This window comes from Euprymna scolopes, chromosome 10 (assembly GCF_053919585.1).
Source record: "Euprymna scolopes isolate OS-2025 chromosome 10, ASM5391958v1, whole genome shotgun sequence".
Lineage (NCBI taxonomy): Eukaryota > Metazoa > Mollusca > Cephalopoda > Sepiida > Sepiolidae > Euprymna > Euprymna scolopes.
Genome location: NC_136491.1, coordinates 37707249 through 37721145, shown reverse-complemented (window position 1 = coordinate 37721145; position 13897 = coordinate 37707249). Strand labels below are relative to the sequence as shown.

General features: G+C 40.6%; 2 protein-coding genes across 2 annotated transcripts; one reads left to right on the top strand and one right to left on the bottom strand.

Moving 5' to 3' along the window:
- Window positions 1-1749: 1749 nt before the first annotated feature.
- LOC145286394 (protein CFDP2-like) lies at window positions 1750-2848 on the bottom strand. Its single transcript, XM_080135321.1, has 2 exons — window positions 2545-2848; window positions 1750-2399 (listed from the first exon to the last, which is right to left on the bottom strand). Exons 1-2 carry the CDS (start codon window positions 2846-2848, stop codon window positions 1750-1752), a joined length of 954 nt encoding a protein of 317 aa, XP_079991447.1.
- Window positions 2849-3176: 328 nt separating this feature from the next.
- LOC145286393 (uncharacterized) lies at window positions 3177-3578 on the top strand. The gene has a single exon (XM_080135320.1). It carries the CDS (start codon window positions 3177-3179, stop codon window positions 3576-3578), a length of 402 nt encoding a protein of 133 aa, XP_079991446.1.
- The last annotated feature ends 10319 nt before the right edge of the window (window positions 3579-13897 follow it).

Sequence of the window (13897 nt, the reverse complement as noted above, 5' to 3'; positions counted from 1 at the left end):
TATGATTGTCCTCAAGCCATTTCTTAGTCAGTTTAGCCGAATGCTTTGGGTCATTATCTTGCATGAACCACCAACGACGACCAAGTGAGAGCTCTTTAGCAGAGTCTTTCAGGTTTTCATCCAATATTTTAACATAATCTTCCTTTTTTATGCTACCTGTGACCTTAACAAGTCGCCCTGGTCCAGAGGCAGCAAAGGATCCCCAAAACATCAAACTGCCTCCACCGTGCTTCACTGTGGGTATGGTGTTCTTAGGCAGGAAAGCTTCACCAGATTTTCTGTAAATATAAGACACTTTATTATGGCCAAATAACTCTATTTTCGTTTCGTCAGTCCATAGAACACGTTTCCAGAATGCAACATCTTTATCAATATGACGTTTTGCAAAGGCTAGCCTTGCTTTCAGGTGCATAGGCTTCAATAATGGAGTCTTTCTCGGACGACATGCTTTTAAACCAGCTCTCTTCAAAACTCTACCAACTGTATGTCGAGATACATTCACTCCAGAGGTGCTCTGTTCATCAACAATCTCCCCAACAGAGATCCTTGGGTTTTGTTTTACTTGTCGAACAATTTTCCGTTCATCTCTTGGGGAAAGAATCCTTTTTCTCCCTCTACCCTCTAAACTCATAACGTGGCCTTGCGATTTGAACTTGTTTATTATGGCTCTAACAGTGGATTCGGGAAGGTTTAGCTTCTTTGAAATCTTATCATAGCCCTCCCCATTGGTATGGCATGCTACAACAAGCTTCCTGACGTCTTCGCTGTGTTCCTTAGTTTTAACCATGGCGATTGAAAATTATAATTTAGTCACTTATAATAGTTTAAATAAATCGCTATCTAAAAATCATCTGAAAAAAATTATTCACTGAATTAGCGTTAAATAAGCATTATATGGCTATAAAAAAGTTCAGAAAGCACGTAAACCGGAAATTGATTGATGATACTAAAAGAAAAACAAAGCCGTGCCAATAATTTTGAACAACGGTTTTTTGCAATTATGTTTGTTGTTCCTTTGTTATTTATTTTTTCTAAAATCCGATTGCTGCATCGGAAAGGCCAGTTAAAAATACATAATATACTTTGTTATTTTCTTTAATTTAATCCCTTTTTTAGAATTTATTAGACAAAATTTAACTTTTATTTTACCGTGCCAATAAATATGATCATCACTGTATATATATATAAATTTCAAGGGTGTGAGTTCATATAGAAACGTCGATTTAATTCGAATAAAATTATCTTATTCAAATTAAATCAACGTTTCTATATGAATTCACACCCTTGACGTTATTCTCGCGTTGCCTACGCACAGTTCAAGCATTTCAAAATACAACTGATGAAATACAACGCGCGGCTCTTTACAAACAGACTTTTCTTTCTCCAACTTAACAAAATGGCAATAAAGAAGAAAAGAAAAACGAAACAAGGCAACACACTGAGGATGGAGTGTGTCTCCGAAATATATGTGTTATAAATTTCGAGCAAGTAAATATTTGTATTATTTTCCTAATATTACGTTGTGATTTGGCTTTCAAGCGCACTTGATGCATATTTTATTTTATATTTTTTATTTTCGTCTTTTTTTTCCATTTTTGGAGCGGATTATTATCCATCGCAAACTAACAAATCCAAACAAAAATGCCCCACCCTCAATTCAATATTTAAATATTTTTAAAAGGTGCTCAGTTTCTAATACACAGTTCTAGTAAATCGACCCCCCTTATTAAAAATAAATATTTAAATAGTTTAAAATCTTGTGAAACCCACGGTGTTGGCCGCTGCTTCAGTGACGTCCTTTTTGAGTGCTTTCCATATATCTTCCACCGATTCTTCTGGTTGTAAACCATTGAATCGGTTGCGTAGGTCCAGTCGAAACTGAGTCGCAGTGTCGTTCACTTTCAGCTTCGTGATATCAAGACGTTTTTGACGGGAAACGTGTTTGTTGGCCTTCAGTCGCATTGTGAGCTTGGCTCTAACAAGGACATGATCCGATCCATGGGTATTTCCTGTTTCAGCACCTCTGTAAGCGCGGCAGTCACGCATATTGCTTACCCAGCGTTTGCGTATCAAAATGTAGTCTATCTGGTTCGCCGTGACACCGTCATTCGAGTACCACGTCACCAGATAATGATTTGGATGTTGACACTTCGTATTGGAGACAATGAGGTGATTGTTCATCGCGAAGTTAATGATACGTTCGCCATTGGCACAGCGATCCCCGACGCCAAATGGACCCAGCGTAGATCTTGTTTGAGCATCCGCCTTGCCAGTTCTGCCATTCCAATCACCTGCTATGACAAGCATGTCGCCGGCGGGGGTTCCGTTGACGGCAGCTTGTAATTCGTTGTAGAAGGTATCCTTTATAGCGTCGGCTGAGTCTAGCGTGGGTGCATAGACTGCGATGACAGAGACGTTGTGGATAACTCCTTTTAGCCGAATTCGGGCAAGACGAGGGGAAATGGGTTCCCAGTCCAAAAGAGATTTTTGTGCGCGGTCGCTCAGAGCGATTCCGACGCCATACAGTCCTGAGTTGTCCGTTACCCCCACTGTGATAGAGGTGGTAGGAAGTATCTTCTTGTGGTACCTTGATGGATTGGTGACCACTGTCCGGTAATCTGACCTCAGACAAGCATGCGACGTCCACCTTGTATTGGTGTAGAGAGCGCACCGTTAGGGCTTGTGCCGCCTCAGATCTCAGGGTTTGGACGTTCCAACAGGCGAAGAAGTAGTTCTGTCTTCTTCGAAGCATTCCAGCTTGCAAATTTAACACTTGTTCCACCGGGTGAACAAGCGCGTCGGCTCCCGCATACGCCGTAGTAGGGTCCGCAGTTGTATAATTGTGCATATTTCTCATGAAGTTTCTTGGCGGTAGTAACCACAGGCGGACGCCAGTCGCAAGTGTACACTGTGGGTGTGTGCCCAGGAACGGATATCCTTGCCGCTGATTGTCAGCAGACGCAAAGGGATAGTCCGACCATGGAGCCGCCGATTATCGACAGGGTTTCACAAAGCGTCGTCAAAAGGACTGGATCTCAAGTCGAACGGTGAAATTGGGTGAGGAGGCTAAACGTGCCAGACTCAACGGAGATGCCAACTATCGTCGCCTTCGCCGAGAAACAACGCACTCTGCCCGCAACGACCGCAATGTCTACTAGCACAATATCGCAACTGACATGGAACATGCGGCCTCGGTAGGGGACTCCCGCAAGTTATATCAACTATTGAAGTCCAGCACACAGACGAGGTCATCCGTGAGCGAATCCATCCACAACAGTGGAGGTGAAATCATTACTGAGCTAAACGCACGATTGGATCGGTGGCACGAGCACTTCCGTGAACTCCTGAACCACCAGCCTCCACCTACAATACCAGGTCAAAACACCCTCACGGCTGCAGATCTCTACGATTTCTCGTCGGATACCCCCAGCCATGAAGAAATCAGAGCCGTCATTGCCAAGTTGAAGAATAACAAAGCTCCAGGCGAGGACGGTATCCCGGCTGAGGTCTACAAGACCGGAATCGATGAATTAATTAACCCCTCGCCTACACCAGCTGATTTCTGGGATTTGGAATAGTGGGGAGATTCCCCAAGATTGGAGTGACGCCATCCTTCTTCCCTTTTTTAAAAAGGGTGACAAACGGACATATAGTAACTACAAAGGGATCATCCTTATAGATGTCGCTGCCAAAGTCTTCACTATCCTCATTCTGAGACGGTTTCAATACGAAAGGGACAAAAGGACTCGTCCTAACCAATGCGGATTCCGACCTGGCCGCGGATGTGTCGACCAAATATTCACGCTGAGGCGAGCCTTGGAACAGTGCTGATGCTACCAACAGCGTACAATCGTATGCTTTATCGACTTCGCTGCCGCTTTTGACTCGGTCGACCGCGGTACCCTGTGGAGAGTGATGGAAGCAGATGGTATCCCTCCGAAGCTACTCAACTTGATCAAGGCCTACTACCATCGGACTCGCACGCGTGTCCGCTGTTATGGCCAGGACTCCTCTTTCTTCAACGTCAGTAGTGGTGTCCGGCAGGGATGCGCGCTCTCGCCCACCCTTTTCTATTACGCTATTGATTGGATCATGGAGCAGGCGCTACCTGGATATCCTGGCGTCGTGGTGGGGCGTAACTTTCATCTCACCGATTTGGACTACGCGGACGATATTGCGGTTCTCGGGGAGAGCTACAGAGACATACAGACGGTGCTGAACCGAATCCAGGAGAAGGCAGCTGCCATCGGCATGAGAATCAACGCCAGCAAGACGAAGATTCTATCGGCTGGCATCCCCCAAGCAGAAAGGTCCTCCGTCACTCTCAACGGGAAAACCCTCGAGGAGACGGATAGTTTCAAATACCTGGACTGCACGTTCATTGGTACCGGTCAAAGCATGAATGAGATTGAAACGCGCATTAATGCCGCACGAGCTGCCTTTTGTCGACTCCAAAGGCGATTATGGCCACGGCCTGAAATACGTCTGAGGACAAAAATACGAATCTACCAGGCCCTCGTCCGCTCAATACTTTTGTATGGATGTGAGACCTGGTCCATACGGAAAGCGGATCTGCGACGCGTAGAAGTTTTCGACCACTACAATCTCCGCCGCATTCTCCATGTCCGTCCCTTGGATTTCGTCGCCAACAAAGAAGTCCGGCATCGCTGCAATCTCCAGGCAATTACTGACCTACTGCGGGCCCGACGCCTTCGATGGTTCGGCCATGCCTCTCGCTGTGATGCAGGGGTCTTTATCCACGAGGCTATCTCCCCACGTCCTCTACCCGGCTGGAAAAAACGTGTCGGTGGCCAGCTAAGAACGTGGCTCGGGACTATCAAAGCCGACGCTGAGCTTATTTCGGGCCCGCTCATCTATGGCCTGTCTCGTTGGAGACGTGACTGGCTGTTGCTCACTCGGGATCTTGCCTCCGATCGCCGGGCTTGGGCTGCAGCGATACGAGATGTGCATCTTTATGAAGCCGACTCAACTCCTCCAGGGTGAATGTCGTTTCAAGTTCAAGTACAAGTTTAAAATCTGGGTCACTGACACTCAAAACGGCAAGACTACCACCGAGCTGAACAGTCACATAGAAGGACAACCAATACAATATAGTTATAGTTATATCGTTTTTTTTGTTGTTCTGTTTGAGTATGAAATAAATCGTATCTTTGTCTGTCCGTTTGTCGATGTTTTACGATTTTTTGACGATTATATTTGAAACAATATCTTCAGCACTAAATGCTAAATGCGCTGATTTAATGAACGTCTCTGAAGGATATAAGTACATGTTTTGTGAACGCAACATTTTTTCTTTGTTTTTTTTTTCCTTTTCCTTATTTTTCTGTGTTCAACGTAACAAACAAACTATCATATTTCCCAGTTTCTTATTTCCTGTACCTCTAATAAGTAAAAAAAAAAATATAACAAAGAAACTGTATTTTTCTACTTTGCCAATATTATTGCTGATTAAAATCCCTAATTTACAATACACAGCCAGTACATATCTAGATATCTATAAAACTGTCTGTTTGTCTGTCTGTCTGTCTGTCTGTGTACATTTCCCTACACAATAACTCTGTCAACTTTCAGTCTAAGGACTCGAAATTTGATATACATGGTAGTGAGATTTGGGAACATCTTCGTAATCTGTTTTCGGACAGAAATTTTCCTGGTAAGGGGTCAAAGTTCAACGATTTGACTTTTGAGAACTCTACAAAACTCCTCTGCCAATGTTGGGTCGAAACACTTGAAATTTTAGATATAGGTTCCTTAGACATGGATCTAACTTAATAACTTGGGTTGCGCCAAAAACAATAAATGTTAATGTGTCAAAATGGGGGTCAAAGTTTAAAAAAAAATTGTACCTCTGTAGTCTCTACCAAATTTCTCAAACAATTTCTGGTCTAAACATTTGAAATTTGAAATAAAGAATATTCAGAGATAGGACAAGCTTTTTTAATCGGTTCGGGCCAAACATTTTTATTATCAATATATAAATGTATGTATGTTTGCATGTCTGATTTTGAAGAGATCAGTATCGTGTTGAAGCTCGACCCTTCAGACGAGAAATACCGAAAAATTGGCGTTTCTACAGGGAGGGGTCGCATTTTTCACCGATATTTTCGAAAATCATCCCTCTTTTCGATTGTCTAGCCTTAATTTAAACCTATGTCACTTCTGGTTTGACGGTGGTCGTAACAGCAAAGACGTCAGTTTTTTCCCGTTCTTTTACCTCCTTCGCGGTACGGGTTCGAGCCTGCCTTCCTACTACCACTTTTTTTTTTGCTCAGCACACACCTCCAAGCATCCGGGCAACGCCGAGTTGAAATTCTAGTAACAAAGAAACTGTATTTTTCTACTTTGCTAATATCATTGCTGATTAAAATCCCTACTTAATAATACACAGGCAGTACAATATAAATGAATTGAACGTTCGTTTTTAAACCTTTCTACATAGTGACGTCTGTGGACATGTTTTACCCGGACCTGATCACAATATATTCATAGCAAATTAAAACAAATAAACAAACAAAATAAAATCTCGAGTCGAATAAAAACCTTTGTAGATCCCAAACCTTTTGTCATATAAAATTATAAACGCTTTCTTCCATCTAGTACTGGATGTGTCAGATGATTGATTTTTATTTTACGTGAGGAATTCATGAGGTACTCTGTAAGTTTATTAACATCTTGTAGAAGAGACACATTGCTATTTTCGTGTAACTCGCCATAAACCAGACGGAGGTGGCCTCTAAAAAAGCTGACCTTTTGAGTGATAAGCAAAATTTCCAGCACAAAAGCTAATAAAATTTTTTTAGTAAAATAATAATTAAAAAAGATAATATAACTGTATAGAAACATATATTGATCTGGTGAGCCTATAGTTTCGTATTCGATATATAAAAGCATCAAAATTCCACCCCTACACAACAGAGATCCCTCGATGTAAGTAAGCCTTCTACGCTAATAGTTTCTTCCCTATAACTGCTAGCCTTTGGAACTCCTTTCCGGGTTTCTGCTTTCCCAACTGTACTGACATGCAGAAGTTCAATTGTAATGAGAACTGACATCTTGCCGCCCAACTCCCTACGTAGTATCCCTGTAACTTATGCCCCCTACATCAAAGTGGCACTGTGCCTTGTTTGGGGTGAAATTTGAATAAAAATCTATCTATCAATATATATATATATATATATATATATATATATTATGATTGCAACGTCTTGTCAGACGAGTGTCACTGCCTCAGACACTTAAATTCCATGAGCCTAAAAGTGACTTCCATCGCAACAAGACCATTTTAATAGACAAATGTTTGAGAGAGTATCTGTACACAGATAATGTTACAGAGTCTTAGCTTTGTACGACAGCTAAGTCTCTCTCTCTCGGTTCAAAATGTTGAGATCCAGCAACAAGCAAGAGCAAGATAGCCAGCAACAAGTTAAACTGCAGACCAGCTTAATACGGGTACTGGTCTCCCGCTTTATGTTTTTTTTTTAAATCAGAGATTTGCCTCTTCTCGAAAGGTTGCCTTCACCACGGCTTACCGGAACCCTCTCCACCCCAACACACACATACATATATACAAATACACACGGTGCTAGTTGGCCGTTGACCCCGAAAAAGGGTTCATTCGCCCTTTGGAAGGTCTTGTTTTTAATCCTTCAGGGAGACTAGCCACCGTCCTCACCAAACAAGTCTGGTGGGGGAACCAGTTAGTCGCCGGTGACTCGACCATGAAGCATGTAGTACTGGGTTACATGGTACCAGTAGCATATGACATATACACACAGGAATTTACTTATCATTTTGATTTTGTTAAAGACACGGTATTCTACTGGATTCCGGACAATGATCCGCTATTTCAGACACTCCATCGGGGGGATCTTTTTTACGATTGTAACAGATCAGTGTATTTGTTTGTATTTCTATTGCACATGGTTCATCGGGTACATTCACTAAGTAATGTTTATAATTCTTTCCGGAGTCGAATTGCTCTTATAACTACTGGAATTATGGAGATCTTCGTAAGGTTTCGGGCTTGTTTTTATGTCATACATTAGATCTTTGCATTTTGTTATCTTTTCCTTCCCAGCTTTGACTAAGCCAGCATCATTAGATACACTGTTTAGACTAGGGATACCCATGTCCCTATCTTGTCCTATATTACTATTATAGATTTAACAGTTCTCGTATTATGTTACATAGCTTTATGAAGTGCATACTCATAGTATTGGTTTCTAACTGTTCTTTCTGGTATTGCGATCCTTAGACTTGCTGCTACACTGTGGACCTAGCGTTTTATAGATGATCAGGAGACGAAACTGGACCTATTCTTCCTAAGCGAAACTGGCATAGGGCCGACCACTACCCTTGACGAGGTCATAATTAAAGGATACTCTAACTTAACATCTAAATCTGACCCCCAAGATCGCCATTGACATGGAATATGTGCCTACATTAAAGATGGTTTTCCGTGTGGAAGGGATATCTCCAGTGAAGACCCTAATTTACCTTATATGTACTTCTGGGTTGCACTTGCTTACACCACTGCATTTATATTAGCCGTCTATCGCCTTTACAACAGCGGAGTTACTCTCTTTAAGAGCAATCTGAGAAAATTGATCACATCCTGTCTACTCACCCTTCAGCTAACATCCGTATTTGTGGTGATTCAATGTCCAGAATCTGGAATGGTTGACCCACTCTAACAAAACAGATGATGAGTGGAGTTTTTGCCATGATTTCGCCATTGCCTATGACCTCTCCCAGATTGTTCACGAATTCATCCGTGTGCCGATACTTCAGGTCAGTACGCTAACATTATAGACCTTTTTCTTACAACTTCCCCTGAGCTATGTTCAGTTTCTGTTCTGTCTCCTTTGGGATCTTCCGACCACTAGGTTGTATCAGTTAAGAAAAAATCGAAATGCAATAAGTCCTCAGACGTACCTCTTCACTGTAATGTAATATCGATACTCTACGGCTGACTCGGATAGCTTCCGTACATTTATATCTGATCTACCCCTGCATTCCATGTTTAAAAAGGATGTGTACTCCATAGTATCAGACCTGACCGAATGGCTAATTGTAGGCATAGACCGATTCATACTATCCAAAAAATTCCAACAAAAACCTAACAGCCAGCCATGGTTCTCTCCAGAATATGCTGCTACCATCGCTCACAGAAATCACTTTTTCCATAGCTACCAACGTAATAGATGCACTGAGACTAAAACTGCTTTTAGGACTGCCAGCAATCATGTAAAAGAGTAATAAAAAATGCAAGAGAGCTTTATGCTCAGTCCGTTAAATCCAAAGTAGCTGAGCAGCGGCTTGGTTCCCACCAGTTCTGGCAAATAGCAAACAGGATCCTGAACAGAAGCGTGCGTTCTATCCCAACCATCATCAATGAACCTGATGTCATCTCATCAGCATCAGACAAGACCAGACTATTTGCCAAAAACTTTGCAGCTAATGCTACCTTATGTGAGGAAGGCAATCAACTCCCATAACGGACAACACGCTCTGCAAACTACAAATATCTGTGTGTGAGGTCGCCAAGATAATCAAGAACCTTGATTCCAGTAAAGCAACTGGCCCTGACGGCATTCCAATTATAGTGCTGAAAAAGCTTCAACCAGAACTTCCCCCCCATACTCACAAAACTGTTTAAACGTTGCCTTAAAGAGAAGTGCTTCCCAACACCTTAGAAAACCTCATCAGTATGTCCTGTATTTAAGAATTCAGGTGATAAGTCGCCTCCCTCTCAGTACAGACTAATAAGTCTCCTATGTGTCATGAATAAGTTGCTGGAATCCATATTAAATAGAAAAGTAGTCAACCACCTCAACAGAAATAACCTTCTTAATGACATGCACTATGGTTTCCGTTCTTCCAGATCTACAGCAGATGTGCTAACGGTTATATCTCATGGGATTAGCGAATCTCTTGACAAAGGCTTCCTCTCTAGGGCAATTGCTCTCGACATATCAAAAGCCTTCGATAAGGCATGGCATAACGCTTACATCACAATATTTTCAGCTACGGTATGACTGGAAATGTTTTCTCAATCGTTATATCATTTCTCTCTGATAGGCTCATACGAGTAGTGGTTGATGGGCAGAAATCCGAGCCTCTCAGTATTAATGTTGGAGTCCCTCAGGGGTCAATCCTGGGCCCAACTCTCTTCCTGATCTACATCTATGATCTCCCAAAACACATACTTAAACTATTCGTTGACATCTATGCTGATGACACGATCATCTATGGCAACACATCAAAGGCCGTAAATAACAAATTTCTCTCTGATTTTCTGTCCTCTAATCTTGAGCGCGTGGTACAGTGGGGGGAGAGGTGTCTGGTTACTTGTAATGCATCTAAAACCAAGCTTCTATCTCTACATCATCAACGCTCTGATTCCCATCTGGCATCAATTGATATGGGTGGCTCTCGACTAGGGGTAGCTCCATGTTTTGATAAGCTTCTGGGCTTGACCTTTACTCCTAACCTGAAATGGAACACGTACATCAAGTTAGTTGCCTAGGTCGCTGGAAAAATCGTAGGATTCTTCTACCACGCCAGAAGATATCTCGCCCCTGATGCAATTCTCTATCGGTATAAAAGCCAAGTACGTCCAAGGATGGAATACTGCTGCCACATCTGAGCAGGAGCTGCTAAAAACAGCCTATCCTGCCTTGAGAGAGTACAAAATAGGATTCGTGGCTTAGTGGGGGATGCCCTTTTCTCTTCCCTCCAACTTTTCTCCCACAGGAGAGACGTTGCGAGCCTGTCTTTGTTTTATCGTTACTACCATGGCAAGTGCTCGTCTGAGCTCAAATCTCTGGTCCCTCCCCGCCAATCTTTCACGATAAACACCCTTCTAGCTGAAACCACTGTGAAAAGTTTTCCCCACTTTTAATCTGTGCCGAAACCAAAACGTAGATCCCATGAACAAAGCTTTCTTAGAAGTGCACGCCTGTGGAACTCTGTTCCGTTTGCCTGTTTCCCACCTGACTACAACCTGGATGTCTTCAAGTCCAACATAAACAAATTCCTGATGAACCGCCCCCTGAAGTAAGACACTTTATCAAATCTCCAATACTTTTTCTTTCTTTCTTCATTTTCCGGACCGTTTCGTTGTTTCAACGAAGGCATTTATGGCAGACACAAGAAAGACGACACGCGACACAATTGTAATATATATGGAACATAACTAACTATTTTATTTTACAAAATATATATTACAAAAACTTTAACAAATAAAAACTGGACAAAAGGTTTTTCAAAGCTAACTAACCTCACTAGTATTGAGAGAGGGGTGCCCCCGATTTACGGAGAGACAGAATATGCGTCTCCACTTCATGGTGGTCGTGCAGGAAAGAAACAGAAAGATAGCAACTTACTTAGCTGGATTTACGCTCCCTTCAGCAGCCAGTATAATGTATTTTAACCCAGTCGGAGTTACGTGACCTCATCACGCCGACCTATATGGATTTAGTATTCCAAGTTATTACTTCAGTAACTGGACATACGCTCTCTTCAGCAACTAGTATAATGTATTTTAAATAAGTCGGGATACGTGACCTCATCACGCCGATCTATATGGATTTAGTAAAACCTCGACCTTCAGATGTTCTAATCCAATTAAATTCTCTTAGAGCAGGGAGTCTGCCGCCGAACGACCAATAAAAACTATCCACCACGGAATATTTATTAATTATATAAAGAATTTATTAAGAAGGGCACTCAGCCTTCATGAGTTAGAATACTAAATTAGGGCCAATAATTTCAAAAGATAAACAATTCAGAAACCTGGTATACATTAAATCAATGAAATAGGGTGTTAACAATTTTTTTTCTTAAAAACAAAACATTTAAAAAAAAATCATTGCAGAGCACCTTGGTCACAATTAGAATTTGTTCACACAATGCAAACGCATTTCAAGTTAATGCATTCATAATTAACTTTTTCCCAAATTTCAGGGTACATTTTAAAAGTATGTGTATTTTTTCAAAACGTGATTTACAAAAGATCATTAAAATTTCATTCCAAAATTTAAAAATTATTTCAAATATTTTGGTTCATCGTTAAAATCAATTTTTCCTTCCCAAAATACCATTAAAAATTCCGAATTTATGTTAACTTCTTTCCAAAGCAATTCATTTATTATTTTAAAACGAGCTTCTCAAAAGATCATAAATTTCGAATCAACCCATTTTTCACAATGAAATCCAAAAATTATTCCAAACATTTGGTTCATTATTAAAATTAATCTTCCTAAAAAATCATAGAAAATCGATTTTGAATCAATTTACCCTTCACAATGAAGTTCAGACATCCCAATTTTTTTCATTTCCTAATTATTATTTTTAAAATTCAGTGTATATCAAAGTTATTTAATTGATTCTTAAAAATCATTTCTTCTTATAGACCATTATTAAGATCATTTCGAATTCCGAAACTTTTCACGTTAATTAACTTTTTTTTTTTCAAAGTAATTAGTTTATTATTTAAAAGCAACTCTCTTCTCAAACTCACTCACAAAGATTATTTCGAATTAATAAACTCCCGCCACACCTGGGAGTAACATTAGTTAATGACCAATTCTGTATAGTTAACAGCTTGAAGAAATTAAAGTTTCAATTAAAGAGAGATCTTTCAAGACCGAGGACATTTTTTTCTTAAGAATTAATTCAATTTTTCGTAAATACTCCTCAGTCAATATTTCAGGGACCCCTATCACATGGTCCAATTTCAAATAAACCTTGCACTAAAGAATTCGCTCGAATAATTCTTCCTTAAAAATCATCTAGAATTCAGGAAACTTTCTTTCGTTAGTCAAATAATATTTCTTTAGGAATTATAAAAAATTCAGAGAATATTCGAAATGTAATAGCATAATTTTTCTTTAAAAACTATGAAAATTTCAGAGAACTCTTAAAAAAAATTAACGTAATCATGTAACAGTTGGCTTTTGCACATACACGAAGATTTCAGCTCTTTTATTCCGAATAAAAAAAACATCGAATACATCATTCAATGGAATTTTTTTTTTTTTTTTTTTTTTTTTACAAAGGCATCACCACATTATCAAGGCCCAGAGGCCACTCAAGGATAAGGGTTAAAGAGTGTACAGTAGAAGTTGGTCAATATAGTAATCATTAGTAATGAAAATTTGGTAAATTTAATAACTTATATGGAACGGCTCATCAAGAACTTATTTACCTTAGACTTGAACACAACCATATTGTAGTCAGCCGGAAAGCAGGAAAACGGAAGACAATTCCACAGGCGTGCAGTTCTAAGAAAGAAGCTTTGTTCATGGAATCTATGTTTAGGTTTAGGCACAGATAAAGAGTGGGGGAAATTATTGATAGTGTTTACAGCTAGACGAGTGTTTCTTGTGAAAGTTTGGCGAGGGGGGACCATAGATTGAAGCTCAGTTGAACACTTTCCATGAAAATAACGATACATCAGAGACAAACTCGCAACATCTCTTCTGTGAGATAGAGGTTGTAAGGAGGAGAAAAGGACATCTCCTACGAGGCTACGAATTCTATTTTGAACTCTATCAAGGCAGGACAAGTCCTTTCTAGCAGCTCCTGCCCAGATGTGGCAACAGTATTCCATCCTTGGACGTACCTGGCTCTTATATAGATAGAGAATAGCATCAGCAGTGAGATATCTACTGGATCGATAGAAAGATCCCACCATTTTTCCAGCGGCCTTGGCAACAGATTTGATATACGTGTTCCATTTAAGATCAGGAGTAATGGTCAAGCCCAGAAGCTTGTCAAAACTTGAGGCCTCCTGAAGACGAGAGCCATTCATTTCAATTGATGACAAATGTGGATTAAAATGTTGATGATGTAAAGAGAGAAGCTTGGTTTT